This window comes from Thunnus albacares, chromosome 19 (genome assembly GCF_914725855.1).
Source record: "Thunnus albacares chromosome 19, fThuAlb1.1, whole genome shotgun sequence".
Lineage (NCBI taxonomy): Eukaryota > Metazoa > Chordata > Actinopteri > Scombriformes > Scombridae > Thunnus > Thunnus albacares.
In genome coordinates, this window is record NC_058124.1 from 23650703 (window position 1) to 23666337 (window position 15635).

At 41.5% G+C, this 15635-nt stretch overlaps 1 protein-coding gene across 3 annotated transcripts in view; it reads right to left on the reverse strand.

Moving 5' to 3' along the window:
* pvrl2l (PVR cell adhesion molecule related 2 like) overlaps positions 1-15635 on the reverse strand; it is a 297229-nt gene that overhangs the window by 142321 nt on the left and 139273 nt on the right. For all 3 annotated transcript variants that reach the window (XM_044334965.1, XM_044334964.1, XM_044334963.1), the window contains exons 5-6: positions 11489-11606; positions 10651-10799 (exon numbers count right to left, since the gene is read on the reverse strand). In XM_044334965.1, the coding sequence (XP_044190900.1) occupies positions 10651-10799; positions 11489-11606 (267 nt within the window). The remainder of the gene's footprint in view (positions 1-10650; positions 10800-11488; positions 11607-15635) is intronic.

The following is a 15635-nucleotide window of genomic DNA, read 5'->3' on the forward strand; positions in this document are numbered from 1 at the left end:
ATCAGCGCAGTCGTCTATGATCTGGGAGACTGCGGTTCAAGACCCGACGTGAGGATCTCCTTTATAATATTCATGAACACTTATTGTAACACTTTAATTTTCTAAAATTAAAAGTGTCATAAAAACAAAAACAGGATTTTTAAGCCTCTTTCCACTTTTATTCAAATACAGATACAAATACAAATATTGGGATCTCTGCACATCCCTAGTTGTGACATTGGCCCCTTTTATAAAGCCTGTTTAAGGCGGGAATGTTGCACCATTATTCTGCCTCGCCGCTCTGCATAAAACGTACAAACATGGAACGGGCGGGGCCGTTAAGCCAGGAGCGGAGGTAGTCAAAGAGCCGAATCGACATGTGTGTAAAAGGGAGAGCTGGCATGGTGGGACAGGGGTGTGACGATTTGATGACGTGTTATGTATGTGATTCACCACCGGAGGGTTTAACAATCTCTGAAGAAACAGTTAGCAGCTAACCTGTGCAGCAACTTTGTGTTTGAAGAGTGATATAAATGTGCACGGCTAGCAAAGCACCTCAACAACCTGCCATTATTGTTTAGAAAACAATGTCACTGCCTGACACGTATGTTATATGTCACACTAGACGCTGACGCTGTTGTGTTACACGTCATGCCTCTGGAATATCTGCATGCTATCTGAAATCACACACTTGGGCAGCAACATGCCGGCTTTGTTTGGTTCATTGTAAAAAAAGCAAAGCCGGCGTAATGAGGGGTATTGCTGGATCTCTGTTTAAAACGAGCTATTGTTTGATTGCTACATGTGTTAGTCTGTGAGTATTAATTATGGTGTGTGATGTGAATGTTATAAGATGTGTAATTTTAATATAATTAATATATAATTTCTGTTTCCCAGCTTTTCTGGTAATTAGTGAGCATTGTCCCTGTCGAATAAACACAAAAATAAAATGAAAAAAGTTAAATTAAGAGCAAGAGAGTGACTATGTGAATATGAACATGAGAAAAAGCAATAGCTGCCCAGTATTCAAAACACAACACATCCTGTGGTTATACTGCATTAATGTCTAGCTAAGCTACTATTAGTGAAGAACAATTGGTGATCTGTGGGTTTTCTATTACAGATGACCTCTGTATGTTTATCAAATGTTGCACAGAAACATAGCCGGTCTATAATTCTGAGCAACTGACACCAGCTGATGATGCTGTGGTTGAAAACTGATCGTTTGGTCAGTTATTAATACTGTTTATGTACAGATATGTCTCGATGGTAGTTTGTGTTCAGACATTAAAACAACAGTCAGGTACCCAAATGAACACTGAAACAGGTTTTCCTTGCTGTAATCTTTCCTGCTGTTCATACTGACCATTAGAAGATTCTCTCCAAATGTACTTACGATGAAGCACTAGTTTTGAAAACTTGAAAATGTATTTAAAAGTTTATCTGATGATAATACAAGGCTTCAGCTGTCTGAGTTAGTCAAATGAAGTGGATATCTTCCACAGTTACAGTCTTTTTAGTAAAAAAAAAAAACTCTTTGTGTCTCGACAGACAGAGTTTTCCTGATAAGCTGCAGTGGAAGGATCATAACAAAAAGAAGGAATTCGGCACTAAAAAGATAATAACTTTGAAAGATATTGACTTGATTTGACTAATTTGGACAGCTGAAGCGTCATATCAGCTTCAAATAAACTTTTTTAATACTTTTTTGCGTGGAACAAAGGCTACCCCCACCACTTACACTGTACGTGCATAATGAAGGGATCTCTTAATGACTTGTATGGACACAAGGAATGATTATAGCAAGAAAAAAGTGTCATTTGGGCTCCTGACTATTGTTTTAAGACACACTTGAAAAATGATGAACCTGTCCTTTAAGGTCCTTTAAGGAAAATAATCAAGACTGCCTGACAAGCTGCCTGAAAAAGTTGCTGAGATGACAAAACATGCCTGATATTTTACCCATAATGCCACTAGAGCGGACAGCTGGTGAGTACTGAGCTCATCTCTACAGCATGAAGCTGCGTCTCGAGTCATCGAGTGGGGAAAAAAAAAAAAAAAAAAAATCACACGACTGGAGATGGTGGCGATTATTTTCTACCGCTGCTCGATTAATACAAACACCACAGAGCGCGTTTCCTATGATTGCTCCGGGTCAGTCCCTTTCTGAGACACTGAACGAGCTCTAATCATAAACTACAAATACACGCCAGTGGAAATGTCACATACAGGGAAGCTTTCTTTCTTTCTCTCTGAACCCCACACTGGTGGCGGTAATCTGTTGACTGGAAGGTCATCCTGCTGTGAGACAGATAGAGAAATAGACTGAAGTTACTGCTGCCGGGCACCTGGTGATACTGACGTGAGATATAAGCCTCCCCCCACCTCAAATCTCTCTTCGTGGAAGGCTTCACATCCCCCCCACCCACCCACCCCATGTGTGTATATGTGTGTTTGTGTATTCCCTCCAGGTCTGTGTGTGTGATAAGCCGTAGCCTGGAGGCTCTCTCCTCAGCTCTTATCTCCCTGACAGACGTTACCCCTGCGTGGTCGCTGCCCCGACAGTCACACCGAGGGGGCAACAGCGGAGCTCTTTCTAGAAGTTTCCATCAGATTCCCTCCGCTTTGTTTCTGACTGTACGTTTTTTTTTTCCTACACAGATAGAGCGCCCCCCCCCCCACCCCCTCCTTCTTGATTCTCATTTTTGGGGGATAAACTTCACTGGGAAATCACCTCACTGTGGAAATGAAACTTATCTGTATGAAATGATTGTCTGTCGCTGCTTCTGCCAAGATTCACCACAGCTGTCACCACGGAGTAACGCAGCTGATAGGAGATCAGTAATTATGCAGACTGAAAGTCACAATGAAATTAAAAAGGATTTCCACACCATGGAAATTACATTTGTTATTATTAAAAGTATTTAACATTCAGCCCAGCAGTTGATCTTTACTTTCTCCTGTTTCTCTGTTAAAATAGGTTGTTTTTTTCACCTCATAGTGTACAAGTAGACAGATATAAAGTCATAATTGACGATTAATTGATCTGCTCCTCAACCCCTCCTATCATGTGACAAAATAACAGAAAGTATGATGGTTTGTTCACCTATAAAAACACTGGTTCTTCTCCTACACACCCTGTGCTGTACCCTGCTGGTTTTGATATATGTATTTTGAAGAATCAGTCACAGTTTAAGATTATTCATAAAGCATTTGACACTTTTGAGCTGCCTTTCCCTCTCTCTGTGTGTGTGTCATCCCATCACAACATCCCATTTTAGCAAAAAAAAAATTGTGAAAACAAGACACCACTGAAAACCCATTTCCAGGACGCCCCGATGGCCTAATGGTTCAAGCATATACCACATAACCGCGACGTCACGCTTGGATTCCTACCCGGGGGGGACCTATGTTGCATGTCATACCCTCGTCTCTCGTCGTGTTTCCTGTCTCCTTAAACTTACTTTCAAATAAAAAGTAAAAAAAAAGAATCTTAATAAAAAAAAACATTTCCTCATGACTTGTGAAGTCTAATATCATTTTCAGCCGTTCTTGTATGGAACAACACGTTTGTTAATAACCACATACGGATACAACACGCTGTGCTGCAGTGGAGTTCAGACAACACTGTTTGTTACAGCAGCTTTGGAGGAACCAATGAAAGCCAAACAGCTTTGATAAATCACAGCTGTATGAGTGCTGCCGGTGGAAACACTGGTGGAAATAATAATAAGGTAACAACAAAGAAACAGCACGGCTTCCAAATTTTGCCAAAGTATTTGAATAAACAAATATTATAGCACTGTGGAGGAAATCCCTCTGCACAGTATTCTCTATCCAAAATATTTGTTATAATTCAATTAAGGCATACCAGAACAGTTAGTCATCTTGTGGATTTCAATATTTGTGTTAATAAACAGAGTTATTTTAGTTAGACATCTGCTCTTTTGCATTTTTTTTTTGGCAGCGTGAAGATATTAATATCCAAATAAAAAGAACCATCAAACTGATCCCAGATTTAACACAAAGAATAAACCAGAAACGCCCACATCTCCCACATATACAACATGAAATATTCAGCATGTTTTTTTTCTACGTTTTTGCGCAATCAGATGCTACAGTTCTGTAGCCCGGGGCCCAAACTAGAGGAAAACTAAATTGGCTCCATCAAGACGTGAAAATCAGATGAGATCTGAGCGGTAGTCTAAACAGGCGTCCGTTTCCTGTCTGTTAGCGTAGCAACACATCATATATACACAGAAAGCCCCGAAAAACTGCAGCTGCGTGGTAGTTAGCTATCGGTTTATATGTGTGTGTGTGTGTATGAAGGAGAGTCAGTAGGTGAAACAGACAGGGAGAGTTAATGAGTGTGGATGTCACAACCTTTATGTACTCACAGAATTTGGCAGGTTTCCATAACAGGAAGCTAGATAACAGCCATGTAAACCAGGGAATTAAACAAATTCTGTTTTTTTGATTATTTTGGATGTTTGCGGTCTGGAAGTATGCGTACTAAAGGATGGAAAAACACTGATAAAGGACGTTTCTATCAACATTTTTCTGTGTACACATACTGTACATCACATGATAACACATGTATGTATGTAGAAGGTATCCTGATATACAAATATAACAGACGTGGAGGAGCCAAAGAAAACGAGAAGTACAGGAAAAGACATTCTGCTTTGCATCATTGTGCCTTACATTCATTATATTGTACAGGACACATCAGAGTGGGTTTATGTCGGGGTCTCTGACCAAAGGATGTGTCACAATACATGTATTTTTTAGTTTTTAAATGATTATTTGCAAAATCAGCGACTTATATTCTAAAAGAAAAACCTCTACTTTTTCTCACCTTTTATCAAGATATTTTACATTGTATTTATTTTTCAATTATAATACACTGTTACAACTCTTCCGCTACTCTTCATCCCTGTCTGTGTGTATCTGCATACTGTATTTGTGTTTCATTAAGCCTGTAGAGAGGTTCGCCTGAGGTTTATGTCCGAGGGACTCAGTGCCAGCGTGTTCCCCCATGGCTAGATCATCTGATTATTTTATGCACAGAGCTACATGGTCCAATTTGTCTGTGTGTGCATGTGTGAAATGTTGTATGTGTGTATGTGTGTGTGTGTGTGTGTGTGTGTGTGTGTCTACAAAGTGAGTATGAGTCTTTCCAGTGGACAGCTATCTCGCTTGCCGCAGGCAATCCAGGAAATGCTTCTCCACTGGTCCCCTCAGATGTGACTTTGTGTATGAGTGAGTGTGTGTGTGTGTGTGTGTGTGTGTGTGTGTGTGTGTTTGAACGGCAACAACAGCCCCCAGCCCAGTGCCAGCTGGACTCCCCATGAAAGGACTGGATGTATGGGAAGGGGGTGGAGTGATGGGCAGAGGGGTAGAGGACAGAGGGGGTCACAGCCTTCTGCCAGCTCGGTCTTTCAAATGGGACTCGAAGTCATCAGACTTTTTAGAGGACTTTCCTGTCGCTCTCCCCCCGCTGTTACCGCTGTTTGTGCCTCTCCATCGCTCTCAGATTTTTTTTTCGCCCTCTCTCCATCCCCGATGCTCTCTTTTATCTCGGTTTTCAGTCCTTCTGCAATCTCTTTGCGGTCTTTTTTTTTTTCCCGCTGCCCACCCCACCTCATATCCACTCCCATCCTCCACTCCAATCATTTTTTTTCTGCCAACATCCTCTCCCTCCATCTCTGTGTGTGTGTGTGCACGGTGCGCTGGGCAGATCCAGCTGGCGCCGTGGCAACCAAGCAAGCCATGCATAGTTGGCATCATGTGCGTGTTAACGGATGGGGTTTTCAGGGTGGGGTTGCGGAGATGTGTGTATGTGTGTTTTATGCGGTGATGTTTCGTTTAAAAAGTTTCACTCTCGTCAGCAAAACGCTTAAGAAAAAAAAAAAATCTCTGGCTGTCTTAAAGTAGAGTTTACTCCGGAGAGATTGAGGTGCATCAGAAAAAGATAGACCCCGTGTATGTGTGTGTGTGCGCTTATTAGGTGAAAGTGCAGAAAGTGCCATCCTAGCTCATCTGTCTCCAACTCTTCCTCATCCTCCTTCACTACTTCCTTCCTCTCCTCATCCTCCTCTTCTTTCTTCCTCTTCCCCATTAAGCCTCTTTTTCCTCCTCGTCCTGCCTCACGCCTCTCTTCCTCAATCTCTTTCTCTGCAACCACGCACCTCCTCCTCCTCCTCCTCCTCCTCCTCCTCCTCCACCTCCATCTCCTCTAAGTCATAGCCCCGGTGGAGGCTGGGGCGAGGGGAGGGAAGGTGAGGGGAGGGGGGGAAACACGACACGTGACGGGGCTGCTTGACGGCAGCAGAAAAGCCAGACAGCACGGTGCTTTCATCTACCATTTAACAGAACAGAGAAGAGCTGTTAACAGTTCTCAGCAGGGAAATTAGCGGGGTGTGTTGGGCCTGTGTACACAAAGTGCCGGGGTATTAACTGTTACATTATTGAGAGCCAGGGCCTTTCGCGCTTGACAGTTTAGATCTCACGCTGAGAGGAACTGGCTTCTATCACTACAGTTAGTGGCAAGTGGTTTACTCATAATGGTTTTTTCTTCAGGACACACAAATGTTTTCTGCACAAAAGCCAGATCACTCCAATTCAAAGAAATGATATATTTTGGTTTTACTGAAAAGGCACCGCGTTACGGTAAGACAGAAAGCCTTTTCTGAGTAAGTGAAAAACCCTGAGAGGAGGGCTCTCAATGATGATGACTTCCATGCTAGCTGCACCCTAAAATAAGCCATAATCAACTACACTTAAGCTGCAAATTGAGAGAGAAGAAGAGATAGCACCTTTGGGGAAATCTGCCAGTACTAAAAACGTTCTACTGTCGATTGCTGGGATGCTTTTATTGTGAGCTGGTGGCTGCAAAAAGCCATGCATATATATCACCAAGTTTGGCAGTGTTTAGTTGAGTAAAATTGGGATATACCACAAAGATATTACGTTTTAAGTTCAGCATTGACTGGATCAGTTTTAAAAGTTGCAGGGAGGGATGGTAGAAGAAGAGAGAACATGCACCTATTGTCATGTGTGTAAACCAGCACACCTCCAACACATCATGACGGTAAACTTGTAGCGTGCAGTGCTGTCCTATGAAAAACCATTCAAGCATTGCAAGCATCAGAAGTTCCAGTTGCATGACTCAGCACGGGTTTCCTAGCTGTATGGAAAAATACCATAAGCCATCTATTGCATGGTACAAAATGTCACATACCAGATCTGAGCTGAGTTGTAATATAATTAAAAAGGCTTGGTTTGATACATACATGTTTCACTCAGTGTAAACAGTCTTTTAAAAGTCTATTCAGCTATTTGATTACTAGTGTTTAGGTTGGCAGCTTGTTTCCTGAATTGACTGTTTTGACTGATAGAACTGTTTAAACTGGGGAGGTGGTATCATGTTTTAGCACAGAGGGTACATGACAAATTCTTCCTGTGTGTTCAGTGGTTTAACTGCTGGTGTGTGTGCTTTAATTTGTAACTAACCTACTGTATCAGACCGAATGAGTTCAGCCATGTATGTGATCACTTCCACAAAAGTGTTGTGATTCACTACCAACAGCAGACTGGCCATCTGGAGTACGGAGAGTTTTCCCAGTACGCCGCTTCAGTATCAGAACGATGCAAAATAAAAAAAGAATCTAAATAGCGGCCCAGTGGAGCGAGTTCATGGCCCAGTTAGTGTTGCAGGAGGCTATCGTTGTAGGTCACGATTCACCTGCTTTCACTACAGTAAGGTGTTTATTTAAAAAATGTTGGGCCATTCCCATTCTCTCTATCTCATATTTTGTTAATAGTTATGTTTTGCTGTGTTAGTATAGTAGGCTGAAGTTTGTTATGCTGAAGAGACTCGTGCCAGCTAGCATAGCATTTATACTTATGTAGAGCTGCAAAGATCAGCAACTATTTAGATAATCGGAGAGTCGTTTAAGTCATTTTGTTTAAGCAAAAATGCAAAAGATTGGATGGTTCCAAGTTAAATGTGAGAATTTGCTGCTTTTCTTGGTCTAAATTATATCTACTTGAATGGGTTTGTTTGTTTTTGAATGCATGTTGAACATAATAAGATATAAGGACATCACCTTGTGCGCTAGAATATTGTGACAGACATTTCTCACTGTTTTGTGATGTCTTAGAGACTTGAGAAAAAAAACAATCAATAGTTGCAGCCCTGGTAAGATGAATGTCGGCTTAATGTTGACTCTGTGGCTTTTGTTAAATAAAATAGATATAATTTATATATTCCTCTTCCTGTTTTCTTTCACGGTGTGTATCTGTTCACAATCGTCCAACAGCCTTCAAGGAGAGCTGGCCTTCGCACGTTGACACCAACTTGAATGACACTTGTAAAATGAATAATTGAATACCTGGTCGGTCAAAGCTCGGATTCTGTACAGCTGATATTGTGTAGAATAATCTGAAATGATACAATTAGATGTAGTGAGGATATTTTTGTGAGATATAACAAGGTGGCGCATGTACAGCCAGAGTCACTTGACTTCCTTGAGCAATACATCACTCACTCCCTTATCTGCTCATAGGAAGTCGCTTTGGATGAGTGTGTCGGTTAAAATGCCAAACAAAACAGTAGAAACATCTGCCACCATCTTTGTTCACTGAGCAAAGTGCTCTGTCAACCCACACCTCGCCTTACTTTATACCCAACTAGTCACTTTACCGAGATGGAACACAAGCGAACCATCAAACGCCAAGGACACATTTAACACAGAGGAAGATGAATCACAAAGTCTGGGCTTGATCTCAGGTACTTGGAAAGATAAAACGTGTGTGTATATGCGTGTGTGTGTGTGTCCTCAAAGTGCTTGTATGTGTGTGTGTGTGTGAGTGTGTGAGCCATGTGAGGACGTTGAGGGATTTTACATGTGTCTGTAAGGGATTTCAGTGTGTTAAGCTTACAGTATGCGTGTGTTTGTGTGTGCTAGAAGGGGGGAAAGAGTACCCTCCCTGATACTTTGAGTCAGTCACAATGCTATGCTTCCAACAAGAACAGTAGCAGCTTAGCCTCTTCTGAACCTCCCACACATCCCTCCCAACACACCGCCTGGCTACAAAGCATCTTTGTTCTCAGAGGAGACAATTCAAATCTCCAGCTCTGATTTCCCACGGATCTTCTAAATGTAGCTTTTTCACTGTCTTTTGGCAAAAGAATAGAATTTTTTTTGTTGTTGTTGTGTTTTTTTTTGTTTTTGTGAAGCTCAACACGGTGATTATTCAAACTAATTCATCACAAAAAAAAAGAATTGTAGAAGAAGGAAGGGAAGCATTTTGACCAGTCAAGCAGGCAGTGTGGAGTTCAACACTGCGGGAACACACACTGATTGATAAAAAAAAAAAAAAAAAAAAAGACACAGGTTTCAAGGCCTGCCTGCTGATGCGTAGTGAAGCATTTCAGCAAGCGGACACGTTCTTGGGTTTGTGTGTGTGTGTGTGTGTGTGTGTGTGTGCTTGAGTGTAGAGGTATGTGTGTGTCGGATCAATGTGTGAAAGTGTCAGAGGGCAGAGGATAGGAAAAAAAACCACCCCGACTGAACACCGTGGTAACAGCAGCTGAATCACCGGACTAGCAAACGTCATAAATCAAGACCCAGCAGAAAGATCAAGAGTGCATGCAGACATAACCGTCATAATCTTACCAGACAGAAGGAGGAAATCAAAAGATAAAAGAAAAAGAAGAGAGATAGAGCACTTACGCTTAAGGATGTGTTAGTTCATGTTAAAGAATATTGGGTACAAAATAAAAGAATTGGTATTAAAAAAGGAAAGAAAGAAAACAAATCTGGGCAAACTGGCTCACACCAACCCCATGGAAGAATTTAGAAACCCTCAAACAATACCAACACTGTCGCGTTCACTGCAGGGCCAAAACACTCTAACGAGGGCCTACTCCCAGACTCATAAACCACTATTCACATTTAATTTACGTCCAGCAGGGCTACAGTTTCCTGCTCGCAGTCCGGCCGTATAGACTCCGGTTTCAAGAGAGTGGTTTCGATCTGAAGTTATAAACATTCGGAGTTGGCCCTTGTCCTGCAATTTGGCCCTGCTGTGGTGAAAGGGTCAATCAAAAGCCTCCGCCGCGCCTCACTGAAAGCCGGCCAGCAAGGAGGAAAACATGAAAAATAAAATCCAATGTGGAGATTGAGAGAAACCAGAATCCCTGCAGCTCTTAGATCAGCCCTGATCCCAGCATGTGTGTGTGTGTGTGTGTGAGTGCGAGAGATTTGTGTTTCTGTGCATGCATGTGTGCAAGTGCATGTTTGAGGAGAGATGGTGGACTGTATTGTGCATGCAAATGGCTGCGTGTGTGTCTGAGTGTGTCCAGGTACACACAACACGCTGTACATTTGCACCGTACACCTGTTCACGGGATAATGTGTGGAGTAAAATGAGCTAACTACCATCGCTAACAGTGTGTGTGTGTGTATGCAGGCGGTAATTACATGCTGTTTGAGAAAATGATCCTGTTGTGTTTGATGGGATGTTGTATCACCTGTGTGTGATCATCATGTTTGCGAGTAAATATACATGTATCTCTATGTTGTGCGCATCTGTGCACGCTTCCGCACGTGTGCAGCATCTACGCGTGTGGGTGTGTGTCGCCTGCGGGGTCGACGGACTCACCGTTGACGATGGTGGTGATCTGGTGCTTGCTGGTCCCGTGCTTGTTCTCGACCTCGCAGATGAAGGTGGTGTTGACGGCGTCGTCCACCTTCCTCACCGTCAGCTTGTTGCCGTCCACCACCACTGTGTCTGGCAAAGGACCGGACACCCTGGAGAGAAGAAAGAAGGAGGAGAAAGGAATAAAAAAGGTGGGAAGGAAAGAGGAAAGGAATAAAGAGGGAGTGAGGTGGTGAAGAGGGTATCAGGTAGGGTGGAGGGAGGAAAAGAGAACATAGGATGCAGGAGAAAAGGACAGAGGAAATGAGGGATATCAGAAGAAAAAAGAAGAATGAGGAAAGAGTAAGGGAGAAAAGTAAAGAAGAGTGAGGAGAGCATATGTTTTGAGGTATAGGATTAAATAAGATGAAGCAAAACAAATTAAAAAAAGACAAATCAGTGGGAGAGGGGGAGAGAAAAGATGAAAGAGAGAAAGATTGGAAGAGATATATAGGAAGAAAAAAAAGCAAAAGAGAGAAAGAATTTGTGACTGTGATATTCAAAGACGGCATTAATGTGAGGAAAATCACAGACATGTGAACAGCCGTTCTGTTTCCCTGCTCAATATTCATCAAGAAAACCACACACACACACACACACAGCACAGCACGCCATCTGTCTATCAGGACGAGATGTTAAGAGCATTTGTTTTTATCAAAAAATTACTAAGAAATGATCATTAAAGAGGAGCGATTGTTGTGCGCACTTATGTTGTGATTATAGCAATAATTAGAGAATCTGTCACTCTCTCTGAGGGAGGCGAGGCGAGACGGTTCGACTGCACAGATGGACGGATTCTTACGCGGTCCAGGTGACGGTGGTGGGCGCGGGGTTGGCGTTGGCCGTGCAGAGGAGCACGGCGTCGGAGCGGCCGACGTACCAGTTGTGGTCGTATCCCTCTATGGTCACAGATGGGGGGTCTGAAAGTGAGAAAGAGAGAGACAGTTGATACAGGATGTGGGTTTTTTTTATTTCATATCATGTCAGGAAAATAAAGACAGGAAAGAGGTAATGGAATTGAGGTTCATAAAGACAGTTTAACATTTCCATGCACTGTCTTGTGTGGTGGCTCTGGGGATTCTGAGAAAACCAGATTATGTCATTGTCCGGTCTTGCCAATCCAGAAAGAATGGCGGCCTATGCTTCTGTAGCTAGCGACTGTAGCTAATTATAGGGTTGTAAAGTAGGAGTAGGACTGTACATTCCCTAGTGTTCCTCAACATACTGCATGAACTCAGGAGTCTCTAGGATAATATAATGATTTATGGTTTAGGTTTATGTTGTGGCAATCAATTTTAATAACTTCTTTGGGAAATTATATTTTTTTGAGCCTTAGGTTAGGCTATTGCCATCAAGGAGAAGCCTGTCAGTGGAGCAAGTCAGAGCTGTAAATGCTTCATTGCTGCAGTTGGGAACAAAACACAAAGTTGCCAAATGAATCCAAAATTGACCTCGAATCTAAAAGTGAATTTCACCTCCTTCTTTCACCTTCAATAGTAACACACACACACAACAGAATTTTAAGCAAAGGTTCTTTAGTAATCGTACTTTTCTCTGCTTACATTTTTATATATTCAGACTTGTACCTTTGACTTTTTAAATCAAAGAACCGGATTTTTTAATTTTTCTGCAGTTGCCCTTTTGTACTGATGATTCGCATACTTTAAAACTCTATAGTGCGCCCTTGTGAGCGAGCTAACAAGCTGTGCTAGATCCTCTCTCTCTTTTCACCTGGAATATGTGGTTCATGACATCTGTAAACTGAGGGAGGCTAACGTATGGAACGACTTGATAGAAAGCAGGTCACAGTCTGGTCACAGGCAACATGCGTATTTTAGTAACATGAGGGAGATGTGTGACAGTATGTTGGATGACAAACTGTCTATAAAAATCTTGGCCGTTCGAAGATGTTTTACTAATCTGTCTCAGCATGTTGCAAAACCTCAACGTGTCTGGTAGGCCCTGCGTGTACGTGTTTAAGCTCAGCTCTACCTTAAAGAGCTTTTCCTCCCAAAAATCAAGCCACGTTTATACAAGGAGGAAGAGAAAATCAGTTATTGTTACTCTCCTAAGAGCCTTATGTTCAAGTAAAGTCAAACCAAAGCGACGTGTGGGAAGCTAAAACCGGTAGAACAGAAAAGCTTAGTGGCTCTCTTTCCCTTCACCCTTTTCATGTGGAAAAAAAAAATCAAAAGACAGAGAGAGATTGAGAAGGAAACGGGGAGAGAGAAACAGAGAGAGGAGTGTGAGGACCGTGTGTCAAAGCAAAAGCAGGGAGAGAAAGATGAAGCAGGACAGGAGGGTAAGTGTATGATACTTGTATGTGTCTGTGTGTGTGTGTGTGTGTGTGTGTGTGTGTATATATGTGTGTGTGTGTTCCTCCCAGAGAGCGTTGACCTATAAAAGCTGATCTGAGTTATACAGCTGACAGGAGACATGATCCCTCACACCATCACTAAACTAACACATACACAGTGAGGAGTCACAGTGAGCGTGTGTTTGTATATGTGCGTGTTATGGTACTTCTATCATTTTGAGGATCAATTTGAGTTACACCTTAAACGATACGGCTGCTCATTTTCTATATTTTTCTTATTTTGAACAAATCTCATGTGCAGAGCTGAATTGATCTATTTACAAGTATTGTTATTGCGTATCTAAAAGCTGATATATCTTATTCCTCTGTCCCGTAGACCTCCCTTGTTGTCCAAAAACTATTAAAAACACATCACTGAGCCACACTGTTGCACTGGATGACATGTTCTCCTTTGCCCCAAAGAGTTTGGGCACATTAGTTTGTTCAGAAACAGCTCCAAAGATCACATTTTCAGTCTCTGGAGAGTAGTTCCTTGTAACAGAGCTTATTAGCTTGTTGTGCTACATATCACAACCTTTATACTATATTCTACATTTTAAATAACTAGTTTAAAGTCAAGACATAATGATATGTGGTGTTTTTAATAGATTTTGGACAACAAAGGATGTCTAAGGCACAAAGGAGCATGATATACCAGGCTTTGGATACCCAGACAATACTCGTAAGTAGAGTGAGTTCATTGTTGGTTTGGCTCTGCACATGAGATTTTTTGACAATGAGAAAAATATAGAAAATCGCTAGTCATATCTTTTAAGAGTGAAGACATTTTGGACCATCTTAACTGCAATCAAGGGTGATTGGTTTTAGGGTAAACAGGTCCAAAGACTAATACAAGCGATCACATTTTCAGTCTCTGGAGAGTAGTTCCTTGTAACAGAGCTTATTAGCTTGTTGTGCTAGATATCACAACCTTTACACTATATTCTACATTTTAAATAACTAGTTTAAAGTCAAGACATTATGACGTGGTGTTTTTAATATATTTTGGACAACAAAGGATGTCTAAGGCACAAAGGAGCATGATATACCAGGCTTTGGATGCCCACGCAATACTCGTAAGTAGAATGAGTTCATTGTTAGTTGCACATGAGATTTTTTGAGAGTGAAGACATTTTGGACCATCTTAACTTCAATCAAGGGTAATTGGTTTTAGGGTAATTAGGTTACAATTAGGTTTAAGTTAAGGGTTAAGAAATGCATTGTGTCAGTGGGTGTTGTCACAAGTTCACAGGTACAAACAAGTCTGTGCTTGTGTGTTTGTATGTGTCATACAAGCCACACCAGACACCTGACAGCTTGACAGGTGAGAATTCTCAGGTTTGTTTGTTTTCACATGTGAGTGCATGTGTGGTTGTCTGCCTGTACGTAATGTACATTCATGTGCATATACGCTCCCACACACATATACATACATATAGATAGTACATGTTGTTTATGTTGATACAAAGATGCACACTTTGTGGATGATAATTGGGCAGCTTGATGGACAGCCATGGAGGTGTGTATGTTAATGTGTGTGTGTGTAGCTAGGGGTCTTGTCTTCAGGAAGTTTTAGGAATTTCCTATCTATATTCCACTTTATTTCTCATAACAGCTTGACAGGCAGTTTGATTGTAAATTTATGTGTGTGTGAGTATGCCGTGTAAAAATTGCAGATTTAAAAAAAAGAGGCTGAACAAAGACAATCTGTTCCATCTTTGCGGTAAACGGCGGCGAGGTCACACAGTTAAGACGATGCTGTCAGCATCCCTAAATCTCTGTAAAGCTACCCTGAACCTGTGTAATATTTTAATCCCATGTAAATTAGAATGGAATTTAATGGATTAAATGAATGCGTATGTGTGTGTGTGTGCACATTTGTGTGTAAACTTGTGTCGTCTTCTTTTTCTATACTAATGAGGGCCAAAAGTCCTAAAAGTACAGAAAGGTGAAAGTGCCATCATTTTATTCTCTTTACTTTTTGAGGGCTGTTCTTGAAGATTGGGAGTTACCACAGTCATCAGTCATTATCTTGGATATAATTTAAGAATTCTGGATGGATGCATTTGTTACAATCTGCTACGAAATTAACAATTTAGGAGAAAAGGTGACAAACACAGCGATCTTGAATCAATTAATGCATCGCCCTGCCGTTATATGGCGACTCAGCAAAGGATCACAATAAGAGTGATCCTTTGCTGACTGTACTGCAAGTTTGCATTATCATATTGGTTATAATGTATTGGTAAAACAAATGGATACCATGGATAATGCGGGCAACATATCTTAGTTGATAAAAGGTTTACGAGAACAGCACTTCAGCCGAGGCAGAGGTGGTTTAAGCTCTCGTTCCCTCAAACAATTCACCTAGAAGGAAGTCTCATCGGCTGATTGCATAATGACAGACTCCACACTGAATCAGACGCTAAGTATATAAAGACTGTGTCCTGAATTTTCATGTAGTGTGCATTCACTTGGCAACCTGTCACTCAGCTCTCATTGTTTACATCGTGATCCCAAATTTGTTAAAAGCCTGTCACAAATCTGCTTCTTATACTTCTATACTGTAAGCCATTCATAATAGAAACTTATG